The sequence below is a fragment of the Leuresthes tenuis genome, unplaced genomic scaffold (assembly GCF_036924035.1).
Source record: "Leuresthes tenuis unplaced genomic scaffold, fLeuTen1.0.hap1 SCAF_3, whole genome shotgun sequence".
Classification (NCBI taxonomy): domain Eukaryota; kingdom Metazoa; phylum Chordata; class Actinopteri; order Atheriniformes; family Atherinopsidae; genus Leuresthes; species Leuresthes tenuis.
In genome coordinates this window covers 26,457,806-26,484,627 of record NW_027325357.1, presented here as the reverse complement: position 1 = coordinate 26,484,627, position 26,822 = coordinate 26,457,806, and the positions used below count along the sequence as shown (strand labels likewise).

Sequence of the window (26,822 nt, the reverse complement as noted above, 5' to 3'; positions counted from 1 at the left end):
CATGTTTGGGGTGCCATGGGCTTTGTTGGAGAGTCTGTTTGTCAGAAAACAGTGGACCTAATATTTACTTTAGAAATACACTGTTCAAAATATGTCAGCTAATTTTACTGTGCAGTTTCAAGTCCACATGTATTCTAATCTCTCAGGAACTGGCCTCGAAAGATAGTTCCAGAATAAAAAAAAATGTCATAGAGCTATAATGTCTTGTACAGAACAACAACAAAAAAAAGATCCAGATTTTGTGGATGCTTCAAGTAATGGAATGGTTTCACCTTTTTTCTGTGCATTATAGACACCTGTGCCACCTAACATCAAGAGATTAGATTGTATAAAAATACAGAAATTTGCTTTTGATAAAAATGGGACACCCTGCTATTTTGCTAGCCATGTATCTTCCCAACAAAATCAGGATGGCAACACTGGACTTAGCATTTATGAGTGGTTAGCAACCTACCTGAAGAAGACAACAATTGGAGAGCTCTCAGTTTGGAGAATCAGACGATTTCCTGATGGTTGAGCTAAAGCTAAAAGCTACTTAGAAATGGACCACTAAAAAAAGCATATTTCTTACAATCCAAAACAACTCAAACCCCAAAAATAGGAGAGCAGTCCGAGCAAGAGTGTCACTGAAGATTTTTACGTCACGTCACTTCTGCATCACACATTTGTTTACTTTTTCTCTACACCAGCAACAGAGTTAGCTGTCTGTTCCAAAACACTCATGGCAACAGCAACTTGTGGGATGCGTATCTGGGTTTTTTTAACTGTCTGATGCAGAAGCGACGCTGTGCCAAAATCAACAACATATCAAGCTAGCAAATAGCTTTTTGCCCATCACAAATCCTGATTCTTCAAACTTAGTATTACACAAATTCTTACTCATACATGTAAACACTCACACACACAAATATATATATATCCATATATGTGTATCTAGATATATAAATATGCATATATACTGTATACGTACATATATATGTTTGTATACAGCAAAAGAGAGAGAGAGAGCAGGGGTGTTTGTGTTTGACTTTACTATCAACTTAAATACTCAGAAAAACACAATCTTTGCACTTTGTTCGGGGCCCCCTAGTTTTAAAAATGTGTTTTTCGGAGAACTATTCAGTGTCACACTCCCAGTTCAGAGAGGAAACATACATTGAACATTATTAAGAAAGCTGAACCTTCGATCTATGTTCTGTCTTTGTACTCTGTACATACATGGCATGATGTGCATCCTGGACTATTTGAAAGAGGGATAAGAAAATCATCAGTATGCATTTTTGTGGTCATTTAGTGTTCATTCTACATCCCTTTGAGGCTGTTATCTGTCCATTTGGGCTTCTTTGTGTCTTTTTTTGGGTTGCATTGTGTTTGTTTTAATTTTTATTGTTGTGCTTTTGTGCACCTTTGTTTCTCTTTACAGAGGTTTAAAATAATTTTTGGCTGTTCTGTTTGTTCAGTCATTTGACTGTCTTTTTCCAATCAAAAAGGGTTGCTAATCACTTCATTTTAGGCCTCCGAGTGGCTCCCTGAACCATGTGGCCTTTAACAGGCCTAAAATTATGAATCTGACTTGTTCTAAAGTGCACTTACATTTATTATTAACACATTCTTAGGTCCAAAACTGCCTTGCTGTGCCTACGGGCTGAGCCACAGTTCACACCTGTGTTTTTCAGTCCAGTATGAGAATAGTTTTGCTTTAAAACAGGATAACAGACAAATGCACACTTATCGTGTCACTTGTGACTGTCACTAAGTAACAACGGATTAGCTCACTTATTCTGTGTTGTGCTGCTTTTGCGTTGCAAGTGTTGGTAGAAAGAATACTGTAATTTCCACGGCATCTTAATATCTATGCAAAAAATGTAGAGGTTATGTTGGTAAACTTGACGCTTAAATTGCAGCATATCTGAATGGGATGGTTTGCTAAACAGGCTTCACTGTTTGCGCGGGTAATCAAACATGTTTTAAGGTGTATTGTGTTTGCTTTGCAAATTCTAACCTTCACATGTTTTTGCCAGACATTAGCTTTCCAGTTATTGTTGATTTGCATGTTACTATTCTGTGCAGGGTGTGAATCAGAAAAGGTTGAAGTGGAAGTTGAATCCTATTATAGAACAACTGAATGTCTGTATGTATATGTGACTATATGATATTGTTCATGCAAAACATTATTTTGTTGCAAATGCAACCTTGTACCATGTTTATGTACTCCATACTTTGAGTTTAATGCTTGGTATCACATCTAACGGGACATATACAACAATATGACAGCAGTGTGTTAACCTGTGTTATATTATTTATGAGATTGAAACATAGGTAAAACCATTACCATTACCATTATTGTTCCTTCCTCACACCTTTGTCCTGTTTCAGACTAACATACAAATACATTTTTCTCACTGTTCAGTTTTTACAAAGCTCACACTACAGTCTTAAAATGTGCATCCTTTTAAAAGGTTGGCTGATAACTTGCAATATATGACATTGTTGTATATATATATATATATATATGTGTGTATATATATATATATATATATATATATGTATATATATATATATATATATGTATATATATATATATATATATATGTGTATATATATATATATATATATATATGTATATATATATATATATATATATATAGGCTTCATAACTAAAGTAAAAAAGTAGCGTGACGGAAATGGGCGAATAATAAGCATCCAACACAATAGTATTATGTGTGTCCTAATGCCTTCGGCATTGGCACCCATAATTTACTCAACTCAGTTATGGAACTCACATTCCAATGATGAGCATTCCCTGGCACAATGCTCCAGGTGCCAGCTATTGGCATACAAGTCAGCACCTGGCCTTACAACAACAAAGTCAGCCCTGCCACTTGCAGTTCATCACAATATTCATCGGACGATTCAGTCTGCAGGCTTCCCACTTCCTGACTCTCGTCCCACCAGCTGCCACCTGACATTTCACACACCGATTAAAGCATATTAACCAGCAGTTGCAAAGTAAAATGATAAGCACAACATAAGATAACCTCTGCTGTGGATGAAAGAATGCAACTTCCAAACAGCCTTTAACAGCAAAATGCTCAGCACATCAGATGCTTAAAAGAAACTGCATCAAACAGTTTTCAAAGCATCAAACACCAAAGATGTTCAGGAGAAAGTGCAGACAATTTGATTTGATTTGTTCTTTTTCTGTAGTTGCTGTTGACAGAAGCTCCTTGCAGCAGGAGGATTTTTGCCTGAAATGTGAGGAATGGGTGTCTCGAGCAGTGTTTCCCAATCCTGGTCCTCAAGGTGCACCACCTTGCATGTTTTCCATGTTTCCCTTCTCCAGCACAACTGATTTAAATGAATGGGCCGTCCTCAGCCTTCTGCAGAGCTTAAAGACCTGACCCATTAATTGCGCACATGTGAATCATCCTGTGCATTTGTGAATCTTGTCCTGTGCATTTGTGATAATTGAGACTGATTTAGTTCCATACCGAACAGGAAACCTCAGTTGATCCCAAAATTGGTGAGGTGCCTGCTTAGATTCAATGCTAAAAATATGCAAATTAACTCCAACTGCTTGACAAAAACTTTTAAGGCCGATATCTCAGCCGGATGATACAGCCACCAACTAAAATCAGCTTGACACATAGCAAAGTACAAAGACTAGCTGACAACTCAAATGGAAGGTCACCAGGTGCAGCTGTGACTCAGCTCAGGGTTGAATAAACACAAGGTCGGCCGTTCGATCTCCAGTCCCAACACGTGCTCAATTAACCTTGAACAAAAAAAGAAACAAATCCATGCAAAGTTCAGAATGCATACAGTGATAGATAACAAAAACCAGTGACAGACCAAATGTAAGCTAGCTACAACAGTGATACCCAACTTATTTAATTTAGCAAACCAAAGAGTGACATTTAACTGTCTCCACTAATGATCTATACAATGGAACGTGAGGATTTTAGGGGCATTACTGCCATCAGTGCCTAAAAGAGCAAGGGCCCAATCCCCAACGAATGGGGCATGGAAAATGATCATGTAAAGTGTGTTTTTTTTTTTAAGAATTTACACATAAATACAGCTTGGTGGAAACACATGATCTCACAAAGAAGGTTACTACACTTGGGAGAGGTGGACAGCCTGGTGTATTGATATAAAGGATGGTTGAATGTAATGTGCATGATGGAAACAGCAATAATTTAGGGGATAAATGTTGATATATAGAGATCACATTATTTAAACATGTACATGGGCCTTTTACAGTAACTATTCCCAGAGCACGTCCTGTGGTTATAATATTTGATGTTTAAAAGTTCAAATTGTCCATTGGGCTCTCTGTTGCCAGCCATTTTTATCGCTTTTTTTAACTTAAGATTGAGTGCTTTTTTTAATGACATCATCCTGATGCATCCTGTACCTCTGCAGTTCTGGCTTGAAAGTTAGCACCATCTACTGTTTTTCCCTGCAAATGTAATCCCTGTCTAATTGTATTTGCTGGAAACATACATATATTTGCATTTTATTGAGCAATTTTCCTGAAAAGTTGACTCAAGTTCACCATAAATTCGGATTAAAAACCCAGTTTATACCACAGCAATAAAAAAGATGAAATGTTAATAAAAGACAACACTGGCTGGTATGTCAATTTCACTTACACACCTTTAGAATACACTGTACCTCCACAGGAATAACAGACCTGTATAAAAAACAAACATGTGGGGGAAGAAGAAGTTTTACAGGAAGAGCATTGTTAGTGGTAGAGCCTTGTTGTGGATAGATGGGTTAAACACAGGATTTATCCTCCTTGTACTGAAGTGTGTGAGGTAAAACCAACAAAGCTGCTTATCTTTTGACTTTGTTAACTTTGTCTCTTTATTTTTTTTAGTTCCTGCTATGTCTTTGTTAGGTTTAGGCAGTAAAACTTATTGGTGAGATATAATTTGGATGAGAATTAATCGCTTCCTGACAGCAGAAAGTCTGCATATTAGGAGAAATGCTTAAAAAGTAACCTTGAACTACCACCACATGTTGACTATTTGAACATGAACTTCTTCAGAAGTAGTAATCTATTCAATCTCTTCTGGGAGAAAGAATTCATTTTTTTGGTTTACCCTGTATGTATTTGTTTCTAGCAACTTGGACTTATGATAGAGGTATGCATGTTTTTTGCTAAATTGTTTTTAACCATGTGTTTCAAAAGGTTCTACGCTGACTATTCACATATGCCAGCACTGTAAGCTAACACAGCCCTACCTCAATGATTAAGGGCACTGAAATGAGATATGTATGGTATGGTGCATTAATCACAAAATATACCAGGTGTAAAAAGCCGCACTGGTCACTTTTTCATGTGTGCATATAACCAACCCAATCTCTGGGCAAAAACATGAAATAGTCACGCAAATTTATTCACAATTTTCTTTTTTTTTTTTCAAAATGTCACAGCATCTTGTGAAATAGTCACATTTTGATTGTTTGTATGATGACCATCTTGTCTCAATGTGACAATGAAAAGTGATTTTATGCTTGTGTCACATGTAGGCTGGCAAACTGCAGTGCCATTTTAGCTGGCTCCCGGAAGATCTTTCAGTTGATCCAAAATGCCAACTTGTGTGCTGAGTTCTGACTGGTACTGCCAAGAAATATCACATCTCTCAAGTTTTAGAAAATAATTTAAAATCCTTCTCATTACATACAATGCTCTTGATGGCCAAGCTCCTTCTCATGTCAAATATTTTATTATTCCATATCACCCCACCAGATTACTTAATTCTCAGCACTCTGGTCTACTGGTTGTTTCCAGATTAGAATGGGAGGCAGAACCTTCAGTTTTCAAGCTCCCCTACTGTAGAATCAGCTACCTTCTTGGGAGTGGGACATTGACAACCTCTCTTCTTTCAAACTGAAGCTAAAAACTTACCCCTTTGACAAAGTTGCCTGTTTGGTTAAGGAATTAAAATGGCAGAGTTATGGTTAGGTCTTAAAAACAAGGCGGTCAGGAAAATATTGTGATTTGAAAAAAATGGACGCTGTGATAATGTTTCGCATCAAGATATCCTTTTCTAGGTTGCTGACTGCCAAGTTCTGCACCCTCAACTAAACATGCAAAAGGTGCTAGATGCATGAATTCCACAGCTTATTGGCATATACTACTTTGACAGTTGTGGTGGATAGCACCAGCATTCATATTTATTTTACATTCTTTATTAACAAACTATTATCATGTATCATATGAGAACTAGGTTTTTCCATTTTGACCCAATTTGATCAAATCCAATTATATTTGGTGCTTATATCACCTCTGGACTTAAAACAAAAGGAACCTTCTGTGACTAAAAGAAAAATATTACATCGTAAATATTGATAGTACAGTATAATAATGACACTTTCAATACGCTCAATAATTGATCAGCCATTATTACAGAGCACGATGAGAATTAATATTTTTTTGCATTCACCTGCAATCTCTACCTCAGCAAAACACACTTAGTTACCAATGCATTGTTACATTCAGAATGGTATTCATTTTGTGATGGACTGTTGAATTCATACTACAAAAAATAAACAGGTTAAACATTGAAAAGTTTTCATTTGTGCAGTCTTTATGTGAATTACATGTCTGTCTTTCGGAATTGTCCATTTATAAAAAGAAAAGTATAGACACAGGAACTGAAGTGTCTTGGCTCGCATTAAAACTGAAATTCGTTCAGCAATACATGGCCAAAATGAATGAAAATAAAAAGCAATCAAGATAAAAAAACAAACAAAAAAAAACTTTTAAGTTCTTTCATCCACTAAGGTGGTGTCAGATTTGGCTAACAGCCATGCTCTTTTTCCTCCATACTTGAGCTGGAGCTGTGACGGCTGCTGCAGTTGGAGACATCCGGGGACATTGAGGACAGCAGGGGATCACTTGGGGAAATTGGCCCGAGGGTATTGTCCCTTACCAACTCCTTCATTTTACAGGTCCTGGAGTTTCCAAAGGGGGCGGGGTCTCCGGCATCTGCAGGAATCTGGTCAAAGGTGATGGTACCATTGTTAAGGTCCAGCGTGGTTGGAGGAGACATGTCAGGAGCTGAGCAGTGTGGGTAGAGCTCAGACGGGCAGTCACCAAGGATGGGCTCCTGTTTAATGGCTCGGGCCATCAGCTCTGATGCGCAGACAGATGTGGATGGCACCACCGTAAGACCATGAGCCCGGGCTTGGATCTCTAACTCCTAGATGAACACATTATGTAGATAATGCACTGAAATGTATGACCACACTGGTGGGGAAAAATGCATTTACACAGGACTTTGCAGCTTAGAATGTAAAACAATTTGGTTAAAACCTACTTTGCAGCCTATTTTAGACAGGCAGATTAACACATTGATTCGGTCTTCCCAGGAACGAACTTGGAACTTACTTTTGGTAGCTCTTTCTTCATTATGGCATGTGCCCAAAGCACTTGGCTAACAGGTTTCTGTTTTTATTGCTGCAGTTCAGTCATAGTCTGACAATGTTACCTAAGCCAAGAACCAAGACTGGAAACTCAAGCAAACATGCTGGCTTGGTCTAGAGATAACATATGCCTACAAACATCTAAAACTGTTGTTGTATATCTCTTTAATCAAAGCACAGGGAAGATTAAGTGAGCAAAATGTTTCTCCTTGCTGGAGCGTCAGTGATTCAGGGCTGGTCACAGCAGCAAGCACAGACAGTTAAACCAGGACACGAGCTTCAGCTGTATTAACTCAGTCTTTTAATGTTACACATTTGTACATAATTCTGTATGTTTTTCCTTGTGGTGTAGAACAAAACCTCTGTAAAACAATTGGAGATAAATGTTTTTTTCCTCTGATTTTTTGTTTTTGTTATGATTACCAATGAAGTTCATGGTTTACCACACACAAAAAACATGTAATAGGTATTTTTCAACATCTCCACACAGTTGACTCACAATTTTGGGTGATGGTAATGTATCATGAGGCCGGTGATTTGTGTAGAGGAGCGTCCATATAAGATCATGGCAACTGCAATCCATGAACATTAAAACGTGTAAACCCTAACCATGTCTATTTTACTAACCTAACCTCATTCCTTTCATTTCTAACTCTAACTATTGTGAATGACAGCAAAGTAATAAGGAATTGCAAGTGACTGTGAAGTAGAACCGTGAAAAGACCAACCAGACAATTGTGTCAGATGGATCGCGATCATGTGTTCTCTTGCACGGGGCAGTGAACAAAAGCAAGTGTGAAACTTGTGTCGCAGGTGGAGGTCATTGCTGTGCAGCGACATGTGGAAGGTGAACGTCATGACATAGCTGGTAGATGTTATAAGTATATGTCACCACATAAGCTGTATCCTTGTTCTGACAAAGGAAAAAGACTGAGAAAAACATAGTCACAGTGCAATTATTTTGGGGTTGTCAAACTGCAACGTTTTGTAGTGTTGACCAACACAGCTACTATACGTTACGTTATGAGACTGCGCTGTCAGAGCTGACTGAAGCGAGCTCAAATGGCTGAGACTGATCACACTTCACCTTAAGACCAGTTTAGGATCATCAGTTAACCTCTTTGCTGTTGTCCCTTGACCCACCTGTATACGAAGCATCAGATGGCGGTTTGCGTGCTCCAGCTTCCTCTGTCTGCATTCAAGCTCCTTGGCTCTCTGTTGCTCTTGCTGTAGTTTCCTGATGTAGTCCACTGAGGCTTTCAGAATGGTGCCCTTATTCCAGCGCATGTCTCTGGGGTATACAGGAGACAAAGGTCTACAGTCAGAGGCAGATGACCAGCTGACCAGAACAACACAGGATTCTTTACGGTTCATCTGAGGGAATAAGTCATGCACTTTAAAGAGCAGGACACATTCAGTGATGAGCAAAAAAAGAAAAAAAGAATTGGAATGCTGTGCTTTTACTAAACTTTACTTAAAGATCTATGAAAAGCTAATGATATATCAGTGATTTAGATATAAATGCATTGAGGTGGAATTTTATGTTTTGAGTAAAACTGTTCTCAGAAACTGCTGTGAATAAAAGTTCTTTTTTTTATTTTTAAATAAATAAAGATGTAAAAGCGGGGAAATTGTTTGTGTCTTAATTTAAGTACCGTACATTTGAACACTGGGAAATTATTCAGTTGTAACCCTCAGCTGTTGGACTCCATCAATTTCAACTATAAAGTACTGCTTATATCATAAATTGTATCGTATTAATGATGTAATTTCATAATATAAAAAAGTAAAGATTTGGTTTTTTTTCTCAGCAGTGGTTATAACTGCTTTTTGTATTTTTAGTTAATTTTTCTTACTGAACTTCCATAACATCCTGTATGAAGGGTTTTACTTTTTTAAGAAAGTTGTGAAGCATTGTAATCAGTACTTTTACCTCTGAAAACTCTCCAAATACACACAAAAATACTTACGGATCATTTGACTTGGGTATCAAAGTTCCCAGCTCTTTAATGCGATCATTGATGTTAAACCTCCGTCTTCGTTCGACTGAAATTGGCAGAGTACACAAAAAAAACAGCAGCTTGTATCAAAAATAATGAACACGAAGTATAATTTCATAATTGAGTACTTTTTTTTCCCAGCATCGTGACATTTGAAAATCCATTTACTGTTTTTAAATACTTTTTACAATTTGTAGTCACACCATTATCTATATTAAACTCTGATTCTGACTTACTTAAGTTGTGGTTGTCCTTCTTCTGTCTCTCTTTTGCGAGAGCACGGACTTCAGCCTCTGCGAAGCAAGGAGGGATTGGTATCAGTCAAACAAATGGTAAAGCAAGTCCACAGCATACAGCGACTTTGCAATCATCTTTCAAATCTTTTAATCACTACCAATGAGAAAAAAAAAGAAGCGGAAATTAGCTTCAAAGTTTTTGTAATTGCAGATTTTTTTTCTTTTTATTGTGTGCGATTTAGTCATACACAAAATACTTAACACACAGTTTCTGAAAATCAGATGGGCAACATCTTCATTTGGCTTTGCTTACCTACTGGAAAGCCCTCTGGCCTTTGATAGCTTTCATACTGGCCACAGGATCCAGGCTTGTCCAGTACTTGCTTCATGCCAGGAGCTGGAGTAATTATTTGGCAAATCATTGACTTGATAGTATCTTGCGCACTTCCAAATTGCACACAATATCAACATTTGTCTACGGTAATCCTTTCACTTTCTATATTCTGACACAACTGCGATTTTCTCTTAAAAACCATTTGCAGCATAACTGACCAAGCACTCTATCGGTGGCAGACACACACATATATATACACACTTGTTAGTGAGTATTTCAAAGCATGTTTCAACAAAAGACAAAGAAGGAGCACAGGAAGGATCAAAACGTTTCCTAAACTAACTTTCAAATGATTTCACATCTGAATTTACAACACTGTGTGCACTGGACAGAACATACACAAATAAACCAAGATTTATAACATCAAGCAAAAACTAATGAATTGGGTAGGTGGGTGTCAGCAGTTTACCTGTGAATTCCCTTTTAATGTTGGGTGGACACGAGCTGCTGATTGAGAGGCCTGGGAGTGGGAGCCCTTGATTGCTGTACACATCCAGTAAATTACCAGACACAGGGAGCTAGAGTATCATAGATGTGTCATTATAATGCACACTTCTAAAGAACAACTGTGTTGTGAATTTGAACTGAACCAGAGGACAAAGAGATAACATTTTACCGGGTTGTTGATTTGGAGCCCTTGGTCCATCAGTCCGAGAACATCTTCGTTGTAACTCGACTCTAAGCTTATAATATCATCAATGACATCATCCATCTGCACGTTACAAAAAAAACATTTAGCTTATTGTGTAGGCTCTGTAGGGTGTCTGATTGTCAGAAATGATATAGCAATAAACAGGTGTACCTCTTTCTCACAGTTAGAGCTGAGAGTGAGCAAAGCCATGGGACTGTTGGGCGCACTGCCAGCAGGCCCGGGTGGCATGCTGTGTTCCGAGGGCTGGCTGGGACACTGGCTGCCAGCTTTACCACCCAGAGTGGTGGAAAGATACTGCCTCACTTGCTGCCTCTGAGCCTGCTGGATGTGGTGCTTGGTCGGATTTTCTAGGTGGGACTGCACCTACGATCATGAACGAGACAAACAAAAGATCCAAGTCAAAAATGAGACTTTTTAAAAACTTTTTTAATGTGTGGTAATCTCCATTAAAATATACACATTCTGTGTAGTTCTTTTTTTGTCACCTCATGTGATAATAATCAAAAACAGCAAAGGCTGTAGATTTATTCCAAAGGAATTCTCATGTCTGATGAATAGAACTGACATGAAATGACTTAAAAGCCATCTTTTTCTAACCTTGCATAACTGATAATTTAACAAAACATGTTATTTTTCCTTAAATTACATTTAAACAATCACCACATAGCAAACGTTTCTCTTTTATAAGTTGAGTCACATGATCGAATGACCCAAAATAAATTTATGGCAGCTTCCTAACAACTCATCAAACAACATAAAGGCTATTCTGTATACTTTTCTTGACATTTTGTTCAAATACCTCCAACAGTTTAATTGTGGTTTGTTATACATAAAGGTTTGGTAGAATACTGTCATTGTATTTATACACATTAAAAATGGTGTTTTATTCAGAGAGATTTTGGACCGCTGGAGCTCAGAAATTACAGCTATTGTCTGCTAGACAGAAGTTTGTTAGTTTGATTCCTGTCCTCTCAGCTTTGCATATCGAGGTTTCCTTTGGGCAAGACAATGAAACTCATCCATGTGTGAGTGTACATGAACTGGGAAAAGAAAAGCACTACATAGGCTGAAAAAAAAACACTATATAGACTGAGAAGGGCTGCACAAATGATAGCTAGATGTAAATGGGTGAAATGCATAAAACAATTAGAGTTGTTAAGAGGACTGGAGCGATTGTACATAAATGCAGTCCACTCACCTGTCAATTTACTTCTCGGTTTTCAAATAATATATTGTTACCCAGTGAAAACTTAGTTTGAAAGAAAAGAAAGGAAAACCATCTCACCTGATAGTGACTGTATTCAAGCATCTCCAGCATTTTGTGTTGTTAGTTCAGAATGAAATTATAAGAAAAATAACGCTCATTCGGTATATAATCCCTTTAACTTGCTCGTCTAGGCAGTGGACAGCAAGCTAGCTCATGCAAATCTGAGAGCAGTCAAAAGCCCTGCTTAATTTATCCAGGGCAAAAGGCTCATTAGTTATGCACATTAGGAAATGGAGGAGGACATCAAGACTCATCCTACCATTGCTGCGTTGTTCCAGATTAAACTATGAATTTATGTCTTTATAGAGACCATTTGACGTCACGACCACCAGCTTACAAAGGAGTCTTTCTCTTGATTGGCCAGCAGTCTGCAAACTGAAGTTTGCTTAAGGCCAACTAACATTTAACCTTTAGTTCTGCTCATTTAGTATAAAAAATCATTTGTTCTGTGCACCAGAAACACAACTGAGACCAGTGTTACTCTACAAACCAGCCATATGAGAGTCAAAATGTATACTGTGTTTATTAACCCCATCACTTTTAGTGGTTAATTGTATTTAACCATCAACAGCAAAGGTGAACAATTTGATTTGGGAAGAAATTTAGTGTAAATGTGAGGAAAATGTGTTGAATTTGATTTTCTGAATGTAGTTTGGATCATTCGAAGTCAGTACTCTTTGCACAATGTAAAGCCTTTGTTAAAACAAGTTTCTCTACCAATGTTTTTTTAGATTTTTTTTTTGTGATTCAGTTGATTGTGGTAAATCAGTGGTGCACTGCAAGGGGCCCTGAGGGTGTGGTGACTTGGAAAAAAATGTTGTGGCCAGAGAAGCGTAGTGGAAGAGTAGCACTGTTGGAAGCATGCTGGGATCACAGCCTTTCACGTCATATGGTTTCCTTAAAAAGTAAGTCTAAAATGTGCAGTGACAGGCAAACAAAGAAGATGGAATCTGGTCCTATTTTGGACATTCAGTTCAATGCGTTGTTTTTTTCTCTCTTCTCTGCAGCAGTAATTGAGTATTACTTCCTGGAAACTTTACTTACTAATCTTACCAAAAGTGAGATTTACTCACTATGAGCAAACTCAGAACAGAAAAAACTGAGAGGCAAACAAAGACTGAGCCAGAACAAAAGAGCTGGGAAAATGTTTTTAAAAAGCAAGGCACAAGTTACACATAGACATAAAACTGCATACAGACAGTTAGTAAATGAAAGTCGGTAAATTGAAGATATGTGTACTGATTCATTCACTAATAGCAGGGTGATAATTGATGAGCTGAGTAGGTGGTTGTTGGAAAAAGTCATTAGGGAGGGGCAGCATAGACCTCTACTGAGTGGATGGAGTGAAACATGGAGCAAACAGAATGAATATACTACAGAAAAGACCTATAACTGCAACAATTTTGTTGCAACAGCTTCTCTGATCAGAACAACCACACAGGTTGTTTGTTTGCACACTTAATTACAGCCCTTCTGGGTGTCCTATGAACTAACACCCTTACAGGTGGCAGGAGGGAAATACAACTCATATCAGCGTTTCCATGCCAGAGCAAAAGTCATTCTCAAAGTGTGTCCTTTTACAAGCTAACAAGCTTGTAGAGGCTTAATACACCAAGCTGACAATCAGGAATATTTGGAGTGACTCTGAATTACTGTCTTTCTTGTCTTTTGAGTTGCATTACACATAGGTAAGTGTGTAATGCCTCCTTGACCCTGTTAGACCCCATTGACACCCTTTTGGGCCATTCAAATACGTTTTTATCTGTGCAGCCAACCGTGGGAAGCTAGTTCAACACCCAGATATGGCAACTTTTTTTTTACTTGTTGCTTACATCCAGTAAGTAACACAACAACATTTAACCAAAACAAATCTGCCACTTCCTGGTTGAGTTTAAACATTATGACATTACTTGATTAGGGTTGGAAAACAATCACGGTTCTTTGTTTTTGATGCCACCATCACTTTTATAGAGGTAATTTTGATGGTTGTTTTTGTGACATGTCAACACAACGACATGTTGCCATGACACTGTGTCATTACCTGGTTAACTTGAGGCAATAGCATCCCTTCCTTAAGGTTAGAAATCAAAACTACTTGTTGAAGCTTAAAAAACATCAAGGTTTGGAATAATGCAGATATTTCATGACATGGTGTAGTAAGCCACGCTTTTTTCAATTTTTTCTTGGTTGTTTTTCATGGTTGATAGTAGCATGTTATTATTATTATCTGATTTGTTCTTGTTGTGTTGACACAACTTCTCACACAATGCAAACGTAAAAAGGTTGATCCCGCCCATTACAAGCCGAATTACTGAGCATTGTGGAAAATGAAGCACGGAAGAGCTGTGCGGAGCTGAACTGTTCTCTGCAGTACCATGCATTGTAAAAATGCCATAGCAAAGATTTATACTGTACGATCATCATCTTAAGTTGTAGTTGGACTCGTTACCACCAAAGGTTGTATATTACCTTTACATAAATAATTGTAGGTTGTTATTGCCTACATGAACTTTTTTAACGCATGGTTTGTTTATTGAAGAAGCACAGTCTTGATTATTGAGTCTACAATAGACAATAGACAAATTTATTTTAAAAAATGTTTTCATCTTCTTATCAATTACTTCCAACTTCCAATTATTAGGCACAAATTAGCCTTCATGTGTATTCAATTATTAATATTCATGAATACCAGTCACAAGTTTGTACAAACCTATCTTTTCATTTTGAACTGTAAACTCAATTTACATTTCAAAAGAAGATTTGATTTGGGGATAAAAGAGACAGTGTACAAAGAAAGTAATTTCCGTTTGTTTAAAATGGCTCCTTGAGGCATTTTATACAGAATGCAATAGTATAGAAAAACTGTGTGTGCTTTCCTTTCGCCATCACTTTAAATGTAACTTTTTCAGGAAGATGTTTTAATGAATATTCCATTTGGGGATACCATCCAAGCCATGCCAAATTCTTCTCCAGTTCAAACTCTGTAATACAACCATTGAGTATACATAAGCTAGTGATTAGGATTCTTACGCGTGATGAAGTGTTATCAATCGTGCAGCTATTAAAGTTAACATGTGCTGCTGCATCTCGTGCAACGCTGCAAGAACAGTTAACAGAGCATCACGCCTTTGTCTGAATTAGTAAAAATTCACTATTGCAGAGGTGAACACAAACACAGGGGTAATGCCCCCTGGCTGGGCGGAGGTTGATACGATAAAACTGAAAAAGGCATTCTTTGTAAACTCATAGTAGAGCATTTCTTTGTCTCTCTTTCGCAGGCTGGCCTTTTCCTTCAGCCAAACCTTTGAGTTGAAAGGGAACTATTAACAAGGGATGTATTGCATTAATCCCTACAGCGAGCCCAGTGCTCACTTTATTCATAGACTCTTTGTGAGACAGGGGTTTATTACCTTCTCAAGAAAAGCACATGGGTCTGTGTTTTAGACTCATGCCTTTAGGACCAATAACATCTCAAAAGATAGTCGTCACTCTTTGACCCCTGAAAAGAAACAGATCCATTCATGTCTCTCAACCAGCTCCACTCTGCTCTCCAGTGTTTCCCACTTCCTTGGCAACCAGCCACTCTTCAGGGCATTTTGTCAGAGGAGGATGGTTAACATTTATTGTGGGTTGAAATATAAAAAGATGGCTGCAGTACAGTTTCTGACAAAATGCTTTAAAATCACACTAAAGGCAAGTAAAAAGAAACGTGGATGGATGGGTAGACAAGTAAGCCATAACTATGAGAACATTTCCAAAGAAGTTGGGGCACTGAATATTATGTCAGTATAAGGAGAATGCAATAATTTGCAAATAATGTAAACCTACATTTTCTAAAGGAGATATAAATATCATATGTTTGAAATGTGGAAACACACAAGCCTTCTTCATCCCTGCTTTTAGCAATTATCTGTAAAACTATCACACCACAGCACACAAATCTATGTTTTCAGTAGTCCCAAAGACATTTATATATTAAACATTAAATTTTGAATGCTTTATTTTTTGGATAGTGTGAAATGAGCAGGTGTTTGAACAGAAATTCTGGGCAGTGTGATAAATGAAGATATTACAGGTAAATGAAGGTGGTGGTGAGACCAAGTTCTTGTTTCTTTAAGCCTAAATTTTTTTTGAAGAACAAACAGGTGTCAGGTGGTGGTTTAAGCCACCTGGTGGTGTGAGAGTAACCTATCACAAAGCAAAACAAACAAACTAAACAAAAAAATTATACAAATTGTTTTGAGCCATGTGCAGCTGCAATACACACCTCCTGTTGTGATGGACTGTGCTTAACTATGAACCACTATGCACATGTCTACACAGAGCCACTGAAAATGAATGTAGTGTTCAAAGTTACCAAAAAGTTAGTATGACCTACATGTTGATAATGAACTTTAAACACTTTGTGCTCAGTCTTTTCTCTCATGAATATCTACAGGTACCATTATGAAACTCTACAGTTTAAACTGATGCACAGTACTGGAAAAAACTGCAGCAAAAAAAAACAACATCTGGTGCTCACGAGCCTTTAAGTATTCTCTGAGGAAACAGATTTATAGAATGTGACATGTGAGTCTATAAAACTACCAGCACAGAAGAACTTATTACTAATCAAAAAAAAAATGTTTTGCCTCTCTGCTCCTCTGACGTCGAAAGACACATGGGCTTTGTTTTAAATACACTGATATGAGCAATTCAAGCTGAGATTTTTTGTCCTTTTCTTTAGGTCCATTTCCCCTATTCATGATTTTTCTTTTCAATCTGGCATTCTTGAAACATGAACATAAAATAAATGCTTTACCTAACGTGCGTTTGAATAACTTTACAGCACTAAACACAAGGGCTGAAACAAGTCATAAAGTAAATCAAATAACACTATTACAAGAAAATCCTTGATGGAAATTATTTTCTTCAATGCATCGTTTACTTCACCAGATACACTATATTGCCAAAAGTATTCACTCATCTGCCTTTACTCGCATATGAATTTAAGTGACATCCCATTCTTAATCCATAGGGTTTAATATGACGTCGGCCCACCCTTTGCAGCTATAACAGCTTCAACTCTTCTGGGCAAGTTTTCTACACGGTTTAGGAGTGTGTTGGACGAGAAGGCCTGGCTCGCAGTCTCCGCTCTAATTCATCCCAAAGGTGTTCTATCGGGTTGAGTCAGGACTGTGCAGGCCAGTCAAGTTCTTCCACACCAAACTCGCTCATCCATGTCTTTATGGACCTTGCTTTGTGCGCAGTCATGTTGGAACAGGAAGGGGTCATCCCCAAACTATTTCCACAAAGTTGGGAGCATGAAATTGTCCAAAATCTCTTGGTATGCTGAAGCATTCAGAGTTCCTTTCACTGGAAATAAGGGGCCAAGCCCAGCTCCTGAAAACAACCCCACACCATAATCCCCTCTCCACCAAACTTTACACATGGCACAATACAATCAGACAAGTACTGTTCTCCTGGCAAACACCAAACCTAGACTCATTCATCAGATTGCCAGATGGAGAACCGTGATTTGTCACCCCATAGAACGTGTCTCCACTTCACTAGAGTCCAGTGCTGGCGTGCTCTACAACACTGCATTCGACGCTTTGCATTGCACTTGGTGATGTATGGCTTGGATGCAGCTGCTTGGCCATGGAAATCCATCCCATGAAGCTCTCTACACACTGTTCTTGAGCTAATCTGAAGGCCACATGAAGTTTGGAGGTCTGTAGCGACTGACTCTGCAGAAAGTTGGTGACCTCTGCACACTATGCACCTCAACATCCGCTGACCCCCTCTGTCATTTTACGTGGCCTACCCTTAGTGACTGAGTTGCTGTCGTTCCCAGTCACTTCCACTTTGTTATAATACCACTGACAGCTGACTGTGGAATATTTAGTAGGGAGGAAATTTCAGGACTGGACTTGTTGCACAGGTGGCATCATGATACCACCTGGAATTCACTGAGCTCCTGAGAGCGACACATTCTTTCACAAATGTTTGTAGAAGCAGTCTGCATGCCCTGGTGCTTGAATTTATACACCTGTGGCCATTGAAGTGATTGCAACACCTGCATTTAATTATTTGGATGGGTGAGTGAATACTTTAGGCAGTATAGTATATGTTCTGCTCAGTGTTCACCCTGTTCCACATGGTCATTACCATCACAGGATGTGCGTACGATTTGTGTTTGTAGCGAGCTTGATATGATGGCAGGAAACTGAAGAAAAAAATATCTAAAGTTAGGGACTGTTTCAAACAAAAGAAAAACAAAAATACCGTGCAGTGTGTTTGTTGTAAAACCAAATTAGTTTACCACAATAGCACGAAGTCAATGCTATAGTATCTCAGCAGAGAGAACCTAGTTCACATATATATACAGAAAGTAAAATCAAAACAAGAAAGACATGTTGCCAAAAGTTATTTTATCAGAGGATATTGTATTTGTAAAATCAGATACTGCTGTTTAAGTTGTGTTATTTCAGTCTCTATTTGATTCACTGTGTTATCTGACATTAGACAATGATAAAAAGTAAGCAAGAGGCTTTATTAGGATTTCAGCTGCATTAAAATACAATATATGAAAGCAGAGACAGTAGGAAAACAAATACTTAGTGTTCCATAGTACTGGTATCAGTCTCATATTGATAAACACTTTTAGAAAAATACATTTACACGCCATATTGCCCAGCCCTAATTTTGACTATACATAGAAGCTAGTTCAGAATGTAAAATTTACTCTTTTAAGTACTTTTTATCCAATTACTCAAATATCGATCAATGGAATAATCGATTGAAAAGTCGATTACCTAAATAATTGTTTGCTGCAGTCCTACTAATACTAAACAGTATTATTTATGCAGTGGAAGACTGTACTGATGGACCCTGGTGCTTTGAGCTAAGTGAAATATTATAATTTGAAATATGTCTTTATCACATGTTCTCATAATTCAATTCAATTTAATAGAACCTTTTGGTCAACAGCCGAACACGCTATCCAATTGTGCCACAGAGACTATGCCCTGCTTTCTTTGGCAGTGGGCGTGGCATCGATCTTCACCACCCCTCATGTCAGCGGATGCAAGATTTCTGTATATTTGCGTGATGAGACTTCAGTGAACTGCTGCTGATCTATGTCAAACTTGAACCTAAAAGTGGGAGGTGGTATACAGCAAGATTACCAGCCAGTTCCAATACAGTTGTAATGTCTCTCATCAAACAGCTCAGCATGCTTTCGCACCGCAGCTCTTGTTAACTAAATTACTTAAAGGATAGCTTGTGGGTTCAGTGGGACACGTTACCCTGGTGGCTTTCGACTGGCTTCCAAACCTATAATTGGTTGCTGACCAGTCGATAGGAAAAATGTCCAACTTGGTTGTGAAGGACGAGGCAGCAGCCACTTTGTCCTTACAAAGAGAACAGTTTGTGGCACAGTTAGTTAGTACATCTGAAATTTGACATCTGACGTTGATCAATGGACAACTCATACAGAGTTGAGGTGGAGCGGCTTTCAACATGGTGCAGGGCCAACAACCTGCTCATCAATACTTCAAAGACCAAATAACTCATCATAGACTACGGGAGAATTAAAACAGATATCTCATCATTAATCATCAGCGGGGACTGTGTGGAGAGGCTGGCAGACATCCACTAGACATTGAGAACCCAGCACTATAAAATATGTTTTTTCTGTAAATGATGCACTATTGGTGCAGCCAGTGTGTCTCTTACTGCTGATGAAAGAAAACTGGCAATATGAAAAGCCTTTTCTGGACAAATGTAAAAAAAAATTTTTTGGTAGATTTATTAAACTTATTGTTGTTTTTCTTTCAAACTCTACTGACAAACAACACTGCTAAAAAAAAAATGTGATGAAATGTTAAGGTCAAACATTGTTTTTCTGCCAGTAAAGAGGCATATAAAATTAAGAACAAAGGCCTCTTTTTAAAAAAAAAAATTAGATGAACTTCTTTTGATCATCTTATGGGAGCATTTTAAAATGCTTCTGTGCAGAGCAAACAGCTGCTGCACACGGATTCTGAGTGCAATGAAATTGTTTGAGAGACAGCCGGCATCGCTGAGGAGTCCAACGCTTCCACCGTTGCCCACTGTTTACTTTCAACAAGAGTTCACATACTGTTTGCTCTGGAGAATCACAAGATCTTTTCTTTTTTCCGATATATAAAGCCTTTCTTTAAAGTCTTTCTTTCACATTTGTAAAATTCAAATTCCAAAACCCCTTTCGTTAGAGTTATTGTGAACTATCGACATCTACAGAATGCAATCTGTACACTTTAGTGACTAGTGCAGAAAAAATTGCCAGTATGAAAATGATCAATAATATGAACTGTGATTTCTCAGTTGACATATACCTCATGCCATTGAATAGGCTTCCCCCAATTGCCTCACTGCTCTCATGAAATCCATATAAAACACCCACGTGAGTAAAGTGCCAACATTCGAGTGAATGTTAAATTTCCAGAACATTAAACTCTCTCGCTCCCAACAAAAGGCAGCAAAACAAAGTACCAAAGTGAATAAGATAATTATTTGCATTTAAAAAACTACAGTGCATGCTAAGTTCCACCACTGCCTTGAGGAGACATATTTTGCTCTCTTGCCTAATGCCCTTAGTAACACTTCTGAACAGCGGCCTGTCTGCAGCTACAGCTGAGACAGGCCACTTTATCAAAAGGAGGAGCTTGGGACAAAGAAGTGTCTTCTCTGCTACCGACCCTGAGGGTAACTTTATCATGAATGTGACATCCTCTTCCAAGAATAAGACACATTGTCCAGCCACTGTGGGATAAGGAACATGCACTTGCTTAAATAACAGACAATAGTGCTTAATTTAGCAGCAACATAAACAACACAGAGCCCCACTATCACAGATGATGCAGAGCTATGCCATCCTCTAAAAATGCAACAACAGAGTGAAATGGGGCACTGTTTTTCTATCAGTAAGGCCAATGGTCACACGTCAGCACTATCATAACTGACTAAATGAAGTGCATTTCTGAAGAAAGTAGAAGCCATATTTTACACAGTGGGGGGAAAAAATGAAAATTTCTCCATGTGGATTTTAAAACTTGCAGAAACATGTCCCTTTCTTTGAAAACATTATCTTGAAGCATCTACTGGCTACTGGAAATTGAGAACAGAGCTCTAGGTGTACTCGGATGGGTTTTTATCAACAAAAGACTCTCTCTTAGCTTGGCTACAGCTCAGTTTAGGCCAACCCCGAAAATCAAGGAGTACAAAGATGTAGCATTATTTAGCTCAATGTGCCTGGAGTTTGAAGCAAAGGTCAGTGCAAACCACCAACGACTGCACGTGGAATTGAATCTGATGATTTTTAAAGTCTGCGATTTCTTAAGACCATCAGATCATTTTTAGGTATCTTTGTTGAGTAAATTCATCGACCCAATTTTCAGGGAACATTTAGCGATGCTCAGTATAGGCCAAAGCCTTGCCTCTTACTTTGAAAAAATACAAACATTTGACTATAGCAAAACTAATAAATACAAATTTGAGTCACCTTACCAGAATACCAAAATAACAAGATTATATATGCTATGAAAAAGGTATCAGCCTCTTAAAGTGTTAGCTGAATAAAGTGTATAAAATGATAGTTTAATATCTATTATGTGTATTGACTGAGATAACTGAAAATGTTGTATTATGCCAAGAACATTGGAAATAATTAAGATATAACATTAAGAACCCATACTGTACAAGAGAGTCCGACTGAGGGACATAATTGAAGCATTACTTGTTGCATCTGACAGGTGATGTTGTGGAGAATTAAGCGTTTGGAATAATACTAAATTATATAGTCATAGGGTATAGAGAAATCCTAGTATTTCATCCAAACATGAAAAAAAACGCAGTATAAGGGAATATCAGGATGGGATTGTGAAACAATAAGCAATATCTGGAAAAGCATTTAAATAGCAATTGATAGACCTTTTTCACAGTAGAAATGTTGGTTCATAGAGAAGACACAGCTGTAATTAATACTATTATATACGACTGTCCTCCATTTAGGTGAACTAATCACAGGATCTATGCTCCCTGTCATAGCTCACTGGTACACATGTTGCAACTTTTCCATTATTAATGCATTTTGTTTGTCCTAATTTTACAATTTCATGACACACGTTTGCCAGAGTTAGTTTTTTTTTACCATCCAGCGCAACTACTGATGACAACCAATTCTCCCTTCCGACTGGGCATTCCAGTCTGGTAACGGTGGCAAGACACGTCACCATGACAATGTGGAAAATATCAGCAAAGCTTTCCCCAATAAAATGTATTAGTCTATTTTAACACCTAACCAAGATGATATCTGAACCTTTGCCAAGAACTTTTTAATGCTTTAACTCAACTCAGTACTTTTGTCACCCAATGTTTACCAGTGCCTAATCATATTCACATACTCTTACTGCCTAACCATAACCAATCACTTTGATGTGTAAAAAAGAGTAGCAAAGAAAAACAAAATAATCGATTAATGAGAAGATGGAACTGAAAAACAGCAGTTCCAAGGTTGGTCACATGAGTATTACCTTTCTTCTTTCCAATGGCTATAAGTGTTTCATGCTAGGTGGTGATCAGCAAGCACAGCACAATGACATTTCTTTACTACTGGTGCAGCTGAATGGTCAGTCACTGGTGTAAGAGTATAACTGGCAATATGCAGCTGTAAAGCAAGTTCCCTGCTTGTCAAAAAATGACAATAAAGGGTAACCAATACCTTGAAAACAGTCAGTGTATGTTTAAGTTTGGAGGGAGAATGTGTTACTGAAGCTAAATCATAGATGATGTTTCATAGAATGAAAAATACAATCTAAGAAGGCTAATGATTACATATAACAAAAAAAACTCTCCCCACTGTGGTGTAGTCTGGAAGCTGAACAAAAAAAAGCTAAACCATTCTTCAGAAAAACTGCAAACTGACACACAGCATGATATTTGTGGAATGTTTCACTTGTTTATGATTGAAACAGACTGTCTTGAAAACTTCCTGAGTTTAGCAAACACGTAAGTGGAAACCATGGGTGACACATAGATTTTATCAACATTGATCTAGCATTCGCAGTTAAAATTATCATTAGCATCTATAGTGTTTTTCAACACGTCCCCCTTATTTCAACCTTATATGCAGTTTTTTAATGTAAAAGTGTACTTGTTCTTATTTATTCACTCTTTTCTTTTGATTCAACTCATCGTTTACCAATTTGAATTAGCAAACATACACAGTAACCTGTGTATGTCTGGAAAGTAAAACTACCTGGTTGTGGTTAGGAAAGGATTTTGATTTGAGCTAAAAATTAATTTTCTAACAATGCCAGTGTTATGTTACGACTGACATTTTTGTTAAGAACAGAGGTGACAAATCAACACAAAATTTGAAATGCACTTGTTCACATAACCACTAGAGCTTGTATATTTCCAAAATATGCAACCTCTATAAATGTCCTCATTACTGCTTGAAAACATCCCCCCATTTTCTTTGTGGGACAGTATACATGCACTTGTATGCATACTTAAAAATGCTTGAAATTATATCTTGTGTAGAATTTGTACATTTACAAAAAAAACTGTATATAAAAGACTGTGATTGACTGGCGATCTGTCCAGGATGTACCCTGTCTCTCGCCCAATGACTAAATTGGATTACGCAGGTATAGAAAATGGATGGATGTATATAAAAGATAGATGTAACAATTGCATTGTAAAATGCCCTTTGAAGCCTCAAGTTTAGCATTTGGCTGGTGCCATTTGGTGCCTTTGGAGCACTAAGTGGCCATATTTGGAGAAAAAGGTGGAGCTGTACAGTGAGTATTGAGAGCAGAAATATATTTATTTCTGAGGACAAAATTCATTGAATTATAAGGACCTTCAACACATTGATCAAGGAGAGAAATACTATACTGACTCAACTGGCTTGGCATCTCAGGAGAAAAGTTTATGTTTTTTTAATGGGAGTCTATTGGAGCTTGAGATGTTTGGAACCAGCACTTAAAGTGGTGCTGCACTTTAAGACACATAAAACACTGACTTCAAGTCTGAAAGCAGCTGACTGCATCCATATTTTTATACAATTGCATCAGTAACAGTTTCTTTGCTGTAGAGTCTTAAAGACATTATGAGTTTTTCACCTTCTCAGACTTTACCCAACGCCCCCAAATCCACTTTTAAACCTGATTTTTACAGGGAGCTATGAGAGCTTATTCCGATGATGCATTCATTACCTTGTAAGAAACATCGGGCAAATTTATTTAAGCATTTGCAAACACTTTCAGAATTAATTTTATATTCTGAACTCTTAAACTCTAAGAACTTTTAAAATATACTGTTACTTTTTAGTCATGCTTGTAGTTAATTTCACAATGTCATATGAGACAAAAATACCACATAAGAAGAAGTGTTGCATCATTTCATTTTTTTTTCATATTTGGATACTGATTTTGGCCTGCTTATTGACAGGGAAAGCAGATAAAGCATGTGCAGTTGCATTGTTACCTTAACACACTCAGAACCCAATTGCTGCAATATGTGGCAAAATGACACATATACCTTCATAAACATTTTAATTTCAGAAGGACACTTGTGTAATATGTCGGAATTTTTGTTTTGATCTAATAAAGTCCAGATTCAACAGAATCATGTGCCTATCTTGAATGTAAACTTATATATTGAGTGTAAAATAGCAGCAGCTGCTGTTGTCTTCAGAATTGGCTTTACTTCTCACAGGGGTCAGAGGTAATATGTCTAATGAAGGGTCACTCTCCCGTTTTAGACAACCTCGTCTGAGCTTGATGTTTTCACTTCCATGGTCGAGCAGCTCTGCCTGGTACTTCTAAGATAATCTTGCCTCGACTGCATGGCTTTCACAAGGGGAGTGTGTGTGTGTGTGTGTGGGGGGGGGGGTTCTTTAATAATCCACAGACAGGTTTGGTTCTGTAAAAAGGTATTTGCCTAGAAAACTGACATTAATGTCTGGATTATCTATGATTTAAATGACGCAGTGTTGGAAAAATTATTTCCTTAAACACTTGGACTTTTTAAAAAATCTATACATATGCGTAAGCCTCATTTAGAGCAGAAAACACAAGCTTTTTCACAAGAGTTATCATTCGCAATAACAAAAACAACAATAACCATAGTGACGCAGAGACATAAAACCATGTGGAACCAGAGAGCCACGTGCCAAACACCACTGTGACAGGATTTAATTTTCATGCTAAAATGAGCTGAAGTGGTGTAGAGCTGAGGAACTATGCTGCATGGCTATCAATGAATAAAAGTTAGATATGAAAAAAACTTTTGCTGAAAAAAAAAAAGTCAACAGTTCATGTGCAAACTGGAGAGGTAAATCACCCAAAAGCAGAAACAACACTCGTATCTTGCAGAGCGTATCAGAGCTAATGACATCACATGCATATCTGTGAAAATTAGCGTAAATGATGAAGATATTTTTCTTTAACTCATTTGGGCAGAAAATCAATAAACCCAGCGCATTCAACTACATATAAAGTGTCTGACAGCTGGAATTTTCTGTGACTATTTGCTTTCCCAAACTCAAAACTGATTATATGACAAGACACATTGATCTTCATGATCCAATGTTGGTTTTAAATGTCATTAATATATTTTTATGTAAAAAACATCCCAATATTCTCATGCTATTACGTTCCACGTGGTCATACAAGGACTCAAATGAAAATATGTCAGTGTAGTGGAGCAAATAGGATTAAATGAGTTGCATGCCAAATGTCTGGAAACAGGAATTCTCTCAAGAGATAATCCCCCCTATGGATTTAACATAGTCCCCTCTCAAAGAACTCTATTTGTCTCAGAGGAGCTGAAGCACTCATTTCTAAAACAAAAATCCGCAGTCACGATGAATTTGTAATCTAAAGAAGTTAGAAATTAGTCAGATGAGGAATCGAGGTTCCAGCAGAGAGCATCCATCACCATGTTGTTCTGCAGATCATTGCCACTGCTGGATTCACTCATATGAGCATACAACAGAATAAATGGGCTTACCTTCAGGACTTCCATGGACGTCTGGCTCACAGCGAGTCGGCCAGGTGGATGCGTGACGTAGGCAGTGGCAGTGTGGTGGATGTTGTGGTGCAGAGGGTCACTGCTCCTCCTGTAACGGTCCTCTTTGAGCTCTTGACCCTGATGATGGGCAAGCGTTAGCTCCTCTCTCAGCTGGACCTGTGGAGTCGTGGCCAGTAAAGGCTGAAAACTCTGATGGTGCTTGGAGAGGCCATGCAGGTCCGGGGGAGCGCTGAAGACCCCAGCCCACCCAAGGGCAAAGAGCGGAGGGAGGAGTTAAACATGCCAGGCTAAATAACTTGCTGGTGTGCTTATGCACAGGCTGTGGCATTTTTCTGAGCCATCCTGAGTTTGAGAGCAATATGAGGTATTGTAGTAGAGTACAATGTAATGATTGAGTGAGAGGGAAGCCAGGGATTCTTTTACTAAGAATATGTTATTGTTCTGCCAATGAGGGTGAAAAATGCATTTATGTTTCAGGGAGTCTAGGCAACATGAGACAGAGAAATGTATCCCCACAGCCATATCTAGTGATTTGAATAAAATATTTTGAAATAATAATGAAATGATTGTTGGAAAATGGTTGCCTTTAAAACTGCAATAGCTAATAGTGACACTACTTTGTTGTCCATGGGAGCGTATATTTGGTTGCTTAAAGTCATTACCATTTCAAAAACTCTGAACACAACAACCATATCAATGTGTGTGGGACATCTTGGTTTGGAAATCTCATTTAGTGAGCCAGTCATATTTACTGTGGATTTCTACACCA

General features: G+C 37.9%; 1 protein-coding gene across 2 annotated transcripts; it reads right to left on the bottom strand.

Annotated features, from left to right (window-relative positions):
- Positions 1–5,496: 5,496 nt before the first annotated feature.
- Positions 5,497–26,116, bottom strand: mitfa (melanocyte inducing transcription factor a). Of its 2 annotated transcripts, XM_072382832.1 has the most exons (9): positions 26,033–26,116; positions 10,873–11,085; positions 10,687–10,782; positions 10,480–10,588; positions 9,990–10,073; positions 9,677–9,733; positions 9,411–9,486; positions 8,584–8,731; positions 5,497–7,217 (listed from the first exon to the last, which is right to left on the bottom strand). In XM_072382832.1, the coding sequence occupies exons 1-9, from the start codon at positions 26,045–26,047 to the stop codon at positions 6,816–6,818; spliced, it is 1,200 nt and encodes a 399-aa protein (XP_072238933.1). In that variant the 5' UTR covers positions 26,048–26,116; the 3' UTR covers positions 5,497–6,815. The 2 variants fall into 2 exon arrangements, with proteins under 2 accessions (XP_072238933.1, XP_072238934.1); XM_072382833.1 differs by lacking the exon at positions 9,990–10,073.
- Between the last annotated feature and the right edge of the window lie 706 nt (positions 26,117–26,822).

What these genes read in the sequence shown, in the direction of transcription:
- mitfa (XM_072382832.1), bottom strand. An exon ending in GCCAGAGGGCTTTCCAGTAG is followed by an intron (nt 9,734 to 9,989) that starts GTAAGCAAAGCC and finishes CTTGCTTCGCAG; the next exon opens with AGGCTGAAGTCCGTGCTCTC. An exon ending in GAAGGACAACCACAACTTAA is followed by an intron (nt 9,487 to 9,676) that starts GTAAGTCAGAAT and finishes TGCCAATTTCAG; the next exon opens with TCGAACGAAGACGGAGGTTT.